Raw genomic sequence first — 13840 nt, forward strand, 5'->3', positions numbered from 1 at the left:
AATAAAGTTGTGGCCTTATTTAGCCCATTAACCTTAATAATTGTGTCATGTGTCATTATTTCTGCTGGGGGGGCAGGCCGGGAACTCACCATGCAATAAGGCTCTTAGTGGACAAAAGTGACTCTTGGAACTCTTCTTTTGTAAGAAAACAAAGCATGAATCATATGTACTATCAATGAACTGAACTCAATTCAAATTCCACTGGTGATGCTAGTGCTATGTAAAGCCCATCAAAGGGCCTTGCATTACTTGGGATGTAGCGCCAAATAGCATTTTTCTTCTTTCTTTCTTTCCCACCCATCACCCTAGGGTCCCGGTGCAGTCCTTCACAGACTGTAGTATTTTAGAGAGCAAATTGTTCCAGCTTTCCCCCAGATTAACATTTGCACCTGGAAAGTTAGCATGTCATGAAAGTTTGGTTAAAACCCTGATATACAGCTTTCCATCTGCAGGGAGGTAGAGATTTGTTTTTGTTAAGCACCTGAACCCTAAAATGGGCATTCCCTCAATAGCAGTTTTACATGATCAGAAAACATCAAATTAGGGGTTATTCCAATACATGAGAATTAGCCCTTGGCTCTTTCACCCCATAAACATTTGTCCATTTTCTCTTTTTTAAGGCACATGTTTTGTTACTTGAGTTCCTTCTACGAACTAAAGCAGTTTAAAGTTAACCGTTAACTTCAAAATGTACTGCCACTTATAAAACACCTTCAGCCCCTCCCTCCCCGCAACATATCCCCTCTCCAAACATATATTTAGCCAATATCGATCTATATATATTTTTTTCAGAGTTATATATCAGTTCAGCTCCCTAGCACTAGATACGTACCTTTGGGAACACAGAGTCTTGCTTACATTTATAGCGTCATACAGACTACTAACTTGATAAGGCATTGGAAAGGCAGGATAGAAGCTCATATAGTAATTGTTTTCTTGTTTTTTAAAAGCATTGCTTTGGATTTCTTAAGAATGATAAACGTTTTTGAATTTGAAAGAGACGTGGCTTCTTAGGTTAACGTTAAGTATTCATAACGTTTGATCAGGCCACTTTGCTCTGTGTAATGTGAACTTTCCCTGAAATCAATGCATTATATGTTGACCCGAGAGCAAATAAATAAATACATTGGGAGCTGTTTTAAGAGAGTTCCTTGGTTCTCCAAAGGAGATCAGGTGTCACACACTGCAAAAGTTGCCATGACAATCACCCATTTAATACAAAACAACAGACAGTGGTGTGCCAGCCCCACAATTTTAATAGCTTCTCCCAAGGAATCATATAACTGAAGTATAATCCCTCTTGAACATGCAGTCTGTCTTTTACTTTCTTTTCAAACATTTGGTCTAATGAGTCAACTGAATTACTCCATTTCCTCATTTTGGGCAGTGGAAGGAAATACGAGCTGTACATTTTGTTTTATATTTATCAAGTACATCAACTGGGAGAAGAACTGCCTCTTTGTAGACAGATAAATATGGGCCCCAGAAGCCAACTGTTCCAATTTTGATCAAATGCCCAAGGGATGGGGAGAAGCACCATCATACCTTGGATCAAGAATCTTCCTTTCCAGAGAGCAAAATGTTCTTGCTGGCTTGTTAATCAGTCACTGTAACTATTTTGCTTTAAAGGAATTGTCACTGTGATGAAGGGTCTGGTCCACAAAAGCTTATGCCATAATAAATCTGAGTTTCCACAAAGTTCTTTGTCATTTTCCTGAAAAGAGTGTATTTCCCAGTAGCTAGCTGTGGGACTTAACTAGAGAAAAGAATAATCTGGCATACATCACCAGCCTCCTGCATGCTTTCCTCTACCCAGGATCAGTTCCATCCCTTGCATGCTGCTTTTAAAGATTTCCTCTTCCTGTGGATAGATTTGACCATGCAGTGACACACTTTCTGTGTGACGCGACTCCAAGCCCACTCTTCTTCTTGCCTTGATCCCTGGCTCTACCACATTTTGGTAAGAGCTGTAGCTCAAGGATAGCATGCATACTGTAATTTGCATGCTGAAGGTCCTTGATTCAATCCCTGGTATCTTCAGATAGGCCTGGGAATGCCCCCGTCTGAAACCCTGGAGAACTGATTACCAATCAATGTAGACAGTACTGAACTAGATGAACAAATTGTTTGGACTAAGGCAGCTTTCTATGTTTCTTCAGCTCCACTATTGCGGCTGCCTCCTCTTTTTTTGCCTAAACTGCTCCAATTTCATTCCTGGAATTGACATTGGCTTGGTTTCTCCACTAGGGATACTTTGCATTCCCTCTCATTAAGCACCTTGGCTTGGACTCTAGCATTGCCTCATTCCCCAGAGACCTTGATTCTGCAAGGAGGCAATGAGTCACTCCAAAGCATGACAGCAGATGATATTGGGGGTTCCTCCTTTCTCTGTGGAATGGACACAGCCAGAGACACTGAATTAGATGTCCTGCAGTTGAACATGGGAAGGAGTTCCTAAATTGTGGTCTACAAACCAACAGCAGTCCACGAGCTACATTCACATGATCTGCAGTGTGTGTGTGTGAATTTGCAGCTGAAGACAGGAGATGGCACACCCATCATACTAAACATTCAGATTGAAACCTTTTTGTATTTTTGTTGCTTCTTTTGTTTCTTGTGTTTTAATGCAATGGAATTTGAATTCTATGGAAATCAGATTGTAATAGAATATATAACAACTACTTTTATATATAGTATTTTATTGTGTGACAATTTGAATTTCATAGATTTCAAATTGTAACACAGTACAATAAAATACAACATAAAAAATAAAAGCAGCAATAAAGATGCAAGTAAAAATCATAAAGCAGCTAGCACAGTGCATTAGAGTTGTTACAAGTGGAAAAATCAATATGTGATCTGCCAAGATCTGCAATTTCCAGGTCATCAATGGATGGGGGGGGGGTCAGAACTGCTAACAGGGCATTGGGCAGGTGTTGGGGTCTACCTCAGATTTTTACTAGAACTCCAAAGCCCACCATCTAGAAACCCTTGCCAATCTACTGCAAATGATGTGACAATTTACCAGCTGATGGGAATTTACCTTCTGCCAACCCTCAATAACTTTGTGCCCATTCCCCTGTAGGTTATTATCTGGCCCACTTGCTTGAGTGATCTAGAAATTCATTGCTCCAGATGTGCTTTACGAACTGCAGCTGGTCTCTCCAGGACTGTGCTGGTTGGCAAGTCCTGTCTTTTGATTGGCCAAGGCATCTCCCAACCTCTCTGTTCTAACCATATCCTATACATCTACAGCTTCCTGACACTGGAATTCCTTTCATGAATGAGTACCCCTATGAAAACATATCACACTTCTGATAGATGACATCATTAATGCCCTCCCCAGCCTACTGCATGTACAAACTTATTTTGCACGTTTTGAAGACATTATATTCATAGATGAGTCTTTCTTGACGGGCAATGTATGTGCAATAGTATTAATTGAATTTCCCTTCCAATGGCATTGTGAAGGATGGAGTATCATTTTCCAGCAGTAGTTGGATCCACAGCAGCTTAAATAAATCTGGCATTATTAATGAATACATTTTGGTTGTGTCAGCATTTTTGACTTGTGTATGTTTCAAAAAGGCTTCCCCTTTTTCCCCTTCCAAAGAAAGAAAAGAAGGGAATCATCCAAAGCCCAAATATCTGTCAAAAGAGTTAAGCTTGTTATATCCCTAGCCACCCTCAGGACACACACATAAATCAGGTTTTTTTGTCAGGCTGATTATCTCCACGCATGTAAAGATTTTGAAATACATAAATTAATGTCTTACCCCAAGAGGAGGGATTTTGCTTTTAAGTAGATGTGGCTTAAGAGGATGTCTAACATTTAGAGGCTGATAAATGCCTCTTCAAGTATCTACCACTGAAGAGTGTTGGCTTCTCCTACTGTAGTGCTTTTTCTTTTCCTTTTTTAAGGCACACGTAAAAAAAAATTTAGCTTCTTGAGAATCTCGGTTTCCAAGAAAAAGACCCAGGTCAGGATGAATGAAGCCTACGAGGTTCACATCAGATGGAAAAGACCACACTCTTCTCAGGAAGGGGAGGCATAATGAAGTCATCCACAGATTATTCATTAACGGAGCATTCCAAACTCCCAATCTGCCCTGCTGGGGCAGATGGAGGGAGGGGACAGAAGTGTCCCTCCACCCAGCAACAGAGAGAAGCTCCACCATCAGAAAAGAAGCACCTCAGTCTGCCCAAATGGCAAATGGATGGAATATTGCCAGTGGTAATAATTGATTTTTTTATTTATTTCGACTGCAGCAGAACACATTGTCCAGTAGCATCTTAGAGACCAACTAAGTTTGTTCTGGGTATAAGCTTTCCTGTGCATGCACACTTCTTCCAATACCTGCTGCAGTTTGTTTTCTGCCAAAAACTACTTTATTCGTTTCAGTTTTGAAATTACATAACTTTCGTCATTTATGTGATTAATGACAAAAATTATGTTGTTATTATATTATCCCAGCCCATTCATTTCAATGAAAAGGAAACACAATGTAAATGGGCCTGGGCAGGTGTAATCATGTATCATTTGCAGGCTGAAAGCAACAGAAGCAATGAATACCAATCATATTTACTGAATTGATTTCTGTTCTAGGCATGGGACAAATTAAGCAAGCATCACCATGGAGAGTGTCTCACCCAAAAATCTTCCAAAACCTGTCCTGGCTATAACGCATTTTAACAAAGGTTTGACAGACCGGTATAATATGGCTTATTCATGTATGTATTGTGTACAGAACACAGCTTTAAACACAGTTACATCTAAGGAGGAATGGCAGCCTATGTTGGAAGCTGTTCATGCATGCAAATTTGATTTTATTATTTATTACACTTATGAATTGCCCTTCCTCCAGAAGGTGCTCAGGGTGATGCACAGCAAAGATAAAACAATAAAATACAGTGGTACCTCGAGTTAAGAACTTAATTCGTTCCGGAGGTCTGTTCTTAACCTGAAACTGTTCTTAACTTGAAGCAACACTTTAGCTAATGGGGCCTCCTGCTGCTGCGGCACCACCGGAGCACGATTTCTGTTCTCATCCTGAAGCAAAGTTCTTAACTGAGGTACCATTTCTGGGTTAGCGGAGTCTGTAACCTGAAGCGTATGTAACACGAGGTACCACTGTATATCCATAAAGACACATAATTGCTCACTGCTGTTAGGTATTAGACAACACAGTATCAAACCGTATAGAGTTGGATAGACAGAAACAAACAAGAAGGACAGACATCACTCCAGGGGGAGGGCTTTCCATAGCCAGTTTGTCTACTGGCATTGGAGGAGGCAGCTCTGCAGCAACTTGGACTCTGAGCCACTCAGAGCTTTAAAAACCATGTTTGACTCGTGAATTTTCAAGGGGAAAGCTACAGGCAAGATCACTCCACCGCATACCTTTTTGTCAATAAGGCAAGAGTCAGAGCAGTTTGCAAAATGCAACTCTGAATCAGTTGTGCTTGAATGCAGAAAGTGGAAAATGGGAATGCCTATGTCGAAAACTTTATATCCCACGCAACAACAAAATACCAGGAAGCTCAAGCCATCCAGGTTCCAATGCCAACAAAAAACGTCCTGTTTGGTTGTGGCCAAAATGAACATTCACATTGAACCAACATAAATAGTGGTATATTAGCAGCCCAGGTAATGGTAGGTAAAGAGGAAGGAAGAAAATAACTCTTAAAAATGTAAATATAGGGAAAGTAATTGAGTTAATATCCTGCTGCTAAGAATTGCATAGACCCCTTTATACTCATATGCTCCCATATGCACTTTAACACTAGTTGGATGTACCTTTTGCAATGATATACCAATAAGTAAGCAATGTATTGGCCCACTGCTGTGCCTTGGAGAAGGTTCTGCACTTATAAAAACCACTGGTCACATCCTTTTCCAGTCTCTGCACATGAAGATTTTCCAAATTAAAAATACCCTGTATATTGTGTATAAATCTTCTGAACACCCGGGAGGGGGGTTGATTGACTTACACCATCAGTTCTGAGCACACTACAAAGTATTATACATCAAAGGCTTCAGTTGGCTGAAAACAGGAAACTGCAGGATGAGTCAAAGCCCAAGAGAAATATGCAAATATGAATGGATAAACAGACAACACAGTGTCAGCAACCAATGAAAAATGTTGAGATACTTAAGAAAGAGTATCTGACGCTCACATGTGGCCACGCTTGAATCCTCTGCTGCCGGAAATCAAAGACAACACTCACAAAAAATGTCTGGCACAAATATCAAAACTATAAGGCTACGCAGATCCTGGGTGCCAGTGACAAGAGTGTGTAGAGTTATGCTGGAAGCTCAACCTGGAGTTAGAGATTCTGCACAAGAGCCAGTGTGGTGTAGTGGTTAAGAGCAGTAGTCACGTAATCTGGGAAACCGGGTTCGTGTCTCCGCTCCTCCACATGCAGCTGCTGGGTGACCTTGGGCCAGTCACACTTCTGTGAAGTCTCTCAGCCCCACTCACCTCACAGAGTGTTTGTTGTGGGGGAGGAAGGGAAAGGAGAATGTTAGCCGCTTTGAGACTCCTGAAGGGGAGTGAAAGGCGGGATATCAAATCCAAACAAGAACCATTGGCATGAGTGGGACCTGCAGCTGGCTGGGGTTGATAGGAGTTGTAGTCCTAAAACATCAAAGGCTCTTGAGGCACCTTGAAAACTAACCAGTTTATTATGGCATAAGAACTGGACTCCACTCCATACAAAATTTATGCAAAAATGAATTTGTTAATCTTCAAGGTTCCAAAACCCCCTTTGCTGTTTTTGCTGCAACAAGTTTTACACAACTTCCCAGATGGAATCTCTTGACAGCCTAAACATCATCTGTAATAATATATAGGCATTTCTCTTACATGTCCAAAGGGATCCAGGTGGTTGTTGGTGAGCTTTAGCTTCTGAAATGACACCAGCTGGCGCATCCAGTGGGCTCCTGTGGCAGGTGAATCTGGGTGGACATACAATCGCCCCGGCATCGCAGGCTCAGCCTTACCTGCCACCATCCTGCGAGGGGAGCAAGCGCAGAAAGGTTAGTTTTATGGTGTTCATTTGTATATTTAATTCAGTACGATATGTTTTGCCCAACGTCTCCAGCCATTCAAGGACAGCTACAAAATCATAACCATAAAAGGTTTCTAAATGAGTGAAGAAGGACAGAGCAGAAATCTGATGGATTGTGAAGTAAATACAGCAGATAAAAGACCAAAAAAACCACTTTGTTTTTCAACTACCAAACACCAGCCATGAAATGCGAGTCTTGTATTTTTATTGTATGCTTTATTTTTAGAGAGAGCAACGTCAACAAATTTAACCTAAAGATTTTTAAACAGCCTTGTGGGTAGTTTGAAAAGGTCTCCGCTCTTTACTTCCATAGTTCACCCAACTGATATTCTGAACTGGATTTCTTTACTTTAAATTTACCATCCTTCAGATAAGTCCAAGGATGGTTTGTAGACACACACACATACACGGTGGTATTCAATAAAGTTTTTCTCAGACATATTGAAATTAATGGACCCAATTTAGATATGTTCATTAATTTAAATGAGTCTACCCTGAGTGAAACTTCGTTGAATACCCCCCAGTGCTTTTTGAAAGCTTGACAAGCTTTGTGTACAAGGTGGGAGGTGGAATTGTGAGATTTGATGGAGACCATCACTGTGTTTTTCCATTTTTACTTCACGACTTCCGGAGCTCTGCTTTGGCACTGGAAATTATATTCCAGAGCTGGACCTCAGATGAAGCCCTGAGCACGTTCGCCTTCCCATCTGTCATCTCTTAGGCTTCCTTAGTACTGTTGATCTGGTCCAGTGAAATAGACTGTACTCCCACAATTCATTTGGGGAGCAAGAGTTCCAGCTTAGTTGAAAACCCAGGTTGCTACAAAAGACTTTCCCTCCCTTTCACCGCCCTAGCTTTCTCACTAAACCAACAAGATGAGCATTCACTGTCTGCCACCAGCTGTAGCTCAGTGGTAGAGCACATCCCTGGCATTTTGAGGAAGTACCTCCTACCCAAAATGCCTGGAGAGCTACTGCCAGCCAGTGTAGGCAATAATGAGGTAGACTGACCAATGGTCTAATGCAGTATAAGACAGTTTCTATTTAAATCAGCCCTTAATTCAGAACCTTGACAAAAGAGATCTTTATTTTTAGAGGAAGCACCTGCTTTGCATACAGAAGGGCCTGGGTTCAATCCACGGTGTCTCTAGGCAGAATTGGGAAAGACTATTCACTGTCCTAGCAGCTGCAACCCACAGTTCACAGTAAGAAGCAATGGCTACAAACACACACACACACACACACACACACACACACACACACACACACACTGGGTCATAATAAGTGTTCAGTGGGCACCTTCCCAATACTAAGGAGACTGTGGAAGGAGAATGCGGGTTAAGAGTTAAACACTCAAAGCTCCCACAATTAAGAGATGTAGCCTGGAGATATATACCTCATGCACACACCCCTCACCTTCCTTCATATCCTCTCTCAAAACTTTATGGTGACATCCTTGACTTACGGTAACTCCTTAATCCTTATCCCAAATTGTAACCCCAGCTGAAACAAAAACTATCACTCCCACTTTCTCCCATTTGTCATTTAGCTCTTCCATCTGTTGTTTTTCCTCACTGTCAACACTGAGATTGTAAGGACTTCAAGGGCAGGGAGCTTGGGTCACATCCACACCAATACATTTAAAGCACAGGGCTTTCCTCCAAAGAATCCCCACAGAGCTGCAATTCCCAGCACCCCTAGCAAACCTACAGTTCCCGGGATTCATTTGGAGAAAGACATGTGCTTTAAATTGTATGTTGTAGACATAACTTTTTTTAACCTTTGAAAATACAAAATCCTAAGTAGACCGATGAATAATCGGTGAATAGCATCTACTGGATGATTATAAACATTTTTGCACAAGGCCACTTTGCAGCGACCAAGTCTGCAAGCCTCAGGAATAAGCAGCTACCGTTGTTTACGAGTTGCTCACAGTATCTGGGATATCTGAAGCAGCTTCCCAATCAGTGTTATTGAACTGAAAGCAGTCCTTGTTTACACAGGCAGGGCATCCCTGAGCATTTAAACCAACACACTTTGGCTTGCTCCACTTAAAAACCACTTACTGTATTTAGAAATATGTATAAATACCGCTATTTCATTTTTAAAAAATCAAAACAGTTTACAGCAAATGTTTATAAAACCATACAATAAAAGCCATATAAAAAGTTAAAATCAGACATCTATTAGCAAATGTGGGAAGAGATAGTCTTAATTGCTTGCATAAAAAGTTTTCAGTAGGTGTGTAAGGTTTGGCACAGAACAACACATAATGCATTAATGGTGTCCAGAATACAGCCACAATGCTCTAATTCAAAGTATAAGGATCTGTGTTTTGATGTTTCCAATACTTGCTCTATATGGAGGGGAAGTCTGCCTCAAACCTGCCCCCATCTGCAAAGCCAAGTCGAGGCTGTGCAGGTTACAAGTTCCCAAAAATGAGAGTGTGGAGGTGCTTAGGGATGAAGGGGTAAGTAAAGATTGCTTTGCCAAAGACATTTCCTGCTCTTCCTGTTGCAAGCTACACCACCAAAACTTAACTACCATCCGGATGAGGCTGCCACTCTAGATCTGCTAGGGTGATTTTAATTGTGTCATTTCAAGACGTACCATTTGTTGTCGCAGAATTTGTACCGGTGATCGTCTGCAGGAACAATATCAATCAACAAGATGTACTTGGTCTTGGGGTTCATCCCAGTGACTTTCACTTTGTAACTTGGAAACATCCTCCTTACAGAAAGGACACAAAGCAAACAAACAAAAATAGACATTAGGTCAGAAGGCAGGGGCCAAATTGAGAAGCAAACAAGCATATCCTATAAGCCTACTCCAGGCAGTACTGCGGAATGCATACATATTTTCAGTGTGTGAATCATAATCCCTAGATTCCCAACTTTAACACCCCTAACAAAAAAGAGTTAAATTTCTAGCATTTGTAGAACCTGAGATACAAGGCAAAATGGACAGGCAGCATTCTTTTCATTTTGCCTATGTGAGAAACTAGCCTGCTCCCCAAACCCCTTCAGTGTTTTATTTAGCACCCAACAAGAAATTTTCCTGCAACCAGTCCAAGAAAATTTATTCACAATCAACTGACTGGTTTATGTTGCTGTTTGGTACAGGACAGCAAGATGACACCTGGTTAATGTGCACAGAGTACCTACAGCCAACCAAGCTATTTTGGCACCTTTTCTCTGGGAGTAAAAATACAATAATAAAGTGAGCAACTAACAATTTGCTGTCATCTTATGAAACCCCCAAATCATTAGCCTGAGGCAGCCGTTCCACACTGCCTAGTGGCAGTACCGGCCCTGGTTATATAAAAGCTGAGTACTGTTATTACATAGTGCTTTGCAGTCATATATATCTCTTCAATAATTTCCCATGAAGCACTCTAGGAGCATTTTGAAAACATTTCTATGCGAGATTCAAAGACTTGGGGAAATGTGGTGTTATCAAATACACCTTCCCCCCCCCCGTCAAGTGCTCCCTAAACCAGAAACTGGTTGACAGAAATGGTGTAAAATTCTCCCTCAAGATATCCCTTTTCCCTCAGTTCTCCACCTAAGAAAAATAAAACATTTCCCTCAGCTTCTTCTCAAATTCCTCCTCAAAAAAGATGGCAGTGGGGTACCTGTCACAACACCATTGGGCTTGATAGTCTTATCCTCCTCATAAATAGAGATTTGTATTAGTAAATGAACAAGAAAGAAAGACAAGTCCTGGTGACAGAAGAACAGTCTCTGTCTGTGGGGTGAATGATCCTTGTCGTCAGAGCAGCCATTTTGTAACCGCTTGGGCAAAAATCCACAAAATGGGTTCCTTTTAGAAGACCTTTGAATCAGCTCTTTCTAATACCCTTGCATAAATTCCAGGTGTTTACCATGTAATTAGTTTGAGCTCAAAAGGGGGCGGTTTACCAAAAAAAACCCCCAGCCATCTTTGATTTCTGTTCATAAGCTGTGCCCTTCTCTTAACCTTGGGACACAGGTAAGCACCTGTATAAATACAGTAGCATATTTCAGTTTGCAAATATACAGACTAATTCACACTTTTTAGAGGGAGATGAGAGAAATGCTACAGAAAGAATCTAATTTTAAAGCCAAGGTTTATTTTATTTTTGTTTTGTTTTAAATTAGGCCTTAAAAAAAAAAGCTTATACCCAAAAATGAACAGGGGTTAAAAAGGAAAAAAAGTTGGGTATTTAGAAGTTTGTTCAGTATAATTTTAAACACAGCACTGGAAGATTCTACTAGGATATTTATGAGCCCGACTTCTAAAGGGCTCTTTTTTGTCTTTTGCCTACCGAACATTTTCCAAACTGTAGCACATCCAAGCTGCTAAAGGAGCAGAGATCTGATATACTGTAAATGTTAAGTGCTTTTTAATGGCATTTAAAATTAAGCTTTAGCATATGGAATTCATATAGAGTAGACAAGTCAGAGTTTATAATGTTCTTTAGAATAGCCCTCTAAAATAAATAGAGTGCAGTGAAGCCCCTACCATAATATATACAGCCGAAATTCTTTGAAAGGATAACAAATTAGAACTCACATCTGATCTTAGGTGTTGCTTAAGTTGCAAGCTACTCTGTAACTGCCTTTGGTAGCATTTGGCTTCACAAATCAAGCTGGGTCAACGAGCCACTGGATCTTGCCAATTTTCTGCACCCTTTTCCAGGAAAAAGCCCTGGGTATGAAGGTTTGTTTTTTTTTTTTTAAAAAAGGAAAAATTCTGGCCGTGCATTGACATTTCATCATGATTATTAGCTGTTGCATTTTTGGTGTCTGCAAGCATCATGCCAGCGACTTGACAGTTACATTTTCTTAATGAAAATGTATTTCTCAACCTCTTGGCAACTGCTGGGGCTTTCAATCAAAAGCTTGGGCAATACAGTGTGTGTGTGTGTGTTTTATATATTTGTGTGGGAAGAGACACTATGGATCAAAAGCCCGGCCTATCCCACCTCCCCAGTAGGTTGTAGCAATGTAGTCATCAAAATTGGATAGAAACTGAATTTGTGAGATGTTTCTCTTTCTTGATTGAAACATACAAAGGAAAGCACAGGCGGAATGAGATAACTGGGCAACTATCCGACCCAATTGTGGTTGGCAGCATCCAAAACTTGCACACCCAGGCCAAAATGGTGTCTGTCCTTTGAAGCAGCGGACTATAATAATAGAAGTCATTCTCCAGTTTTCTCAGCTAGCAAGTCATGTGGTTATCTGGCTTCTTGAATGGCACAGAGACAGTGAATAGAAAAGGCAGGGGCAGCTCTCCATACCCTCCAACATTTCCCCGATGAAAATAGGGACGTCCCATTCCATAATGATAATTTTACTATTTATACCCCACACATCTTACTGGGTTGCCCCAACCACTCTGGGCAGCTTCCAACATATATAAAAACATTTAAAAAAACACTTCCCTATACAGGATTGCTTTCAGACGGTTCAGGGTTGGATAACTCCATACCCTCCAACATTTCTCCAACAAAAATAGGGACATCCTAAGGAAAAGTGGGACATTCCAGGATCAAATCAGAAACTGGGTCAGCTTCTCTAAATCAGGGATGTCCCTGGGAAATAGGGACACTTGGAGGGTCTGGCTCTACCTTTAGGCAAATTATGATGGAGGGAGGGCTAGAAACACCCCAGCCCCCAGCCCCATTCCCATATTTCCTGAACAGGGATGAAGAGACTTGGTGGTTGCTAGACTGGCTGGGCCTGCCTTGTTTTGGCCTCGCTGCTTTCTCCCAGTGTGCCACAGAGACTGGGATATTGAGAAAGGCCCTGGAGACAGAGTAGCAGCCAGCTCGGGATCCCACAGCCCAGCAGGCATCACCTGTGCATGTCCACCCATTGCTACACTGACACAGCGCATGCTGGGACTGCTGATGCTCCATGGCAGCATTTGTTTGAGAGTGAAGTGAGCAGGTGTCAGACAAAGGTAAAGGGACCCCTGACCATTAGGTCCAGTCGTGACCGACTCTGGGGTTGCGGCACTCATCTCGCTCTATAGGCCGAGGAGCCAGCGTTTGTCCGCAGACAGCTTCCGGGTCATGTGGCCAGCATGACTAAGCCGCTTCTGGCGAACCAGAGCAGCGCACGGAAACGCCGTTTACCTTCCCGTCGGAGCGATACCTATTTATCTACTTGCACTTTGATGTGTTTTCGAACTGCTAGGTGGGCAGGAGCAGGGATCAAGCAATGGGAGCTCACCCCGTCACGGGGATTCGAACCGCCGACCTTCTGATCGGCAAGTCCTAGGCTCTGTGGTTTAACCCTCAGCGCCACCCACGTCCCTAGTGAGCAGGTAGCAGCATGGAATTAAAAGGAATTATACCAGTTGGATATAACACAGGGCCTGCCCTGCACCTCCTAACTCAGTCTGCTGAGGAAAATCCGTGAAGGGCCATAGCTCTGTGATAGAGCCCCAGCCTTGCATGCAGACTCAATTGCATGGCATCTCCAGGTAGGGCTGGGAGAGAGACTCCCTTCCCGAAATCCTGGAGAGCTGCTGCCAGTCAGTGGTAGACAAGACTGACCTAAATGGACCAATTGGCTGACTTGCTATATGGCAGCTTCCTGGGTTCACGATGATGTTTTTATTTTCTAGTACTACTTCTATCAGGTAACTGGGGGGATGCTGTCCTGTTATCATTTGTTTTGGTTCAGGAAGTGTGGATATGGTAAAGGTAAAGGGACCCCTGACAGTTAAGTCCAGTCACGGACGACTCTGGGGTTGCGGCGCTCATTTCGCTTTGTGGA

General features: G+C 42.0%; 2 protein-coding genes and 1 long non-coding RNA gene across 21 annotated transcripts in view; 2 read left to right on the forward strand and 1 right to left on the reverse strand.

The window, feature by feature from the left end:
* Positions 1-13840, forward strand: part of BRIP1 (BRCA1 interacting DNA helicase 1) — a 313915-nt gene that overhangs the window by 297180 nt on the left and 2895 nt on the right. The window contains exon 24 of one of the 2 annotated variants that reach the window (XM_082201668.1): positions 3922-4017. The exons of the other annotated variant lie outside the window; for it this stretch is intronic. The gene's annotated coding sequence lies outside the window, so the exon portion shown is untranslated. Of the gene's footprint in view, positions 1-3921; positions 4018-13840 lie in introns of those variants that run through there. 2 annotated transcript variants of the gene reach the window in all.
* The window catches only part of TBX4 (T-box transcription factor 4), a 126811-nt gene that overhangs the window by 21521 nt on the left and 91450 nt on the right, over positions 1-13840 (reverse strand). For 16 of the 18 annotated variants that reach the window (XM_082201831.1, XM_082201829.1, XM_082201828.1 and 13 more), the window contains 2 exons: positions 9681-9800; positions 6867-7014 (listed from right to left, as the gene is read on the reverse strand). In XM_082201831.1, the coding sequence (XP_082057957.1) occupies positions 6867-7014; positions 9681-9800 (268 nt within the window). Of the gene's footprint in view, positions 1-6866; positions 7015-9680; positions 9801-10704; positions 10851-11624; positions 11708-13840 lie in introns of those variants that run through there. The other 2 variants (XM_082201826.1, XM_082201827.1) reach the window with 2 other exon arrangements.
* Positions 10992-11780, forward strand: LOC309520355. Its single transcript, XR_014214230.1, has 2 exons — positions 10992-11060; positions 11637-11780. It is a non-coding gene; the product is annotated as an uncharacterized lncRNA (long non-coding RNA).

The sequence above is a fragment of the Podarcis vaucheri genome, assembly GCF_965113315.1.
Source record: "Podarcis vaucheri genome assembly, chromosome: 15".
In the NCBI taxonomy this organism is placed as follows: Eukaryota; Metazoa; Chordata; class Lepidosauria; order Squamata; family Lacertidae; genus Podarcis; species Podarcis vaucheri.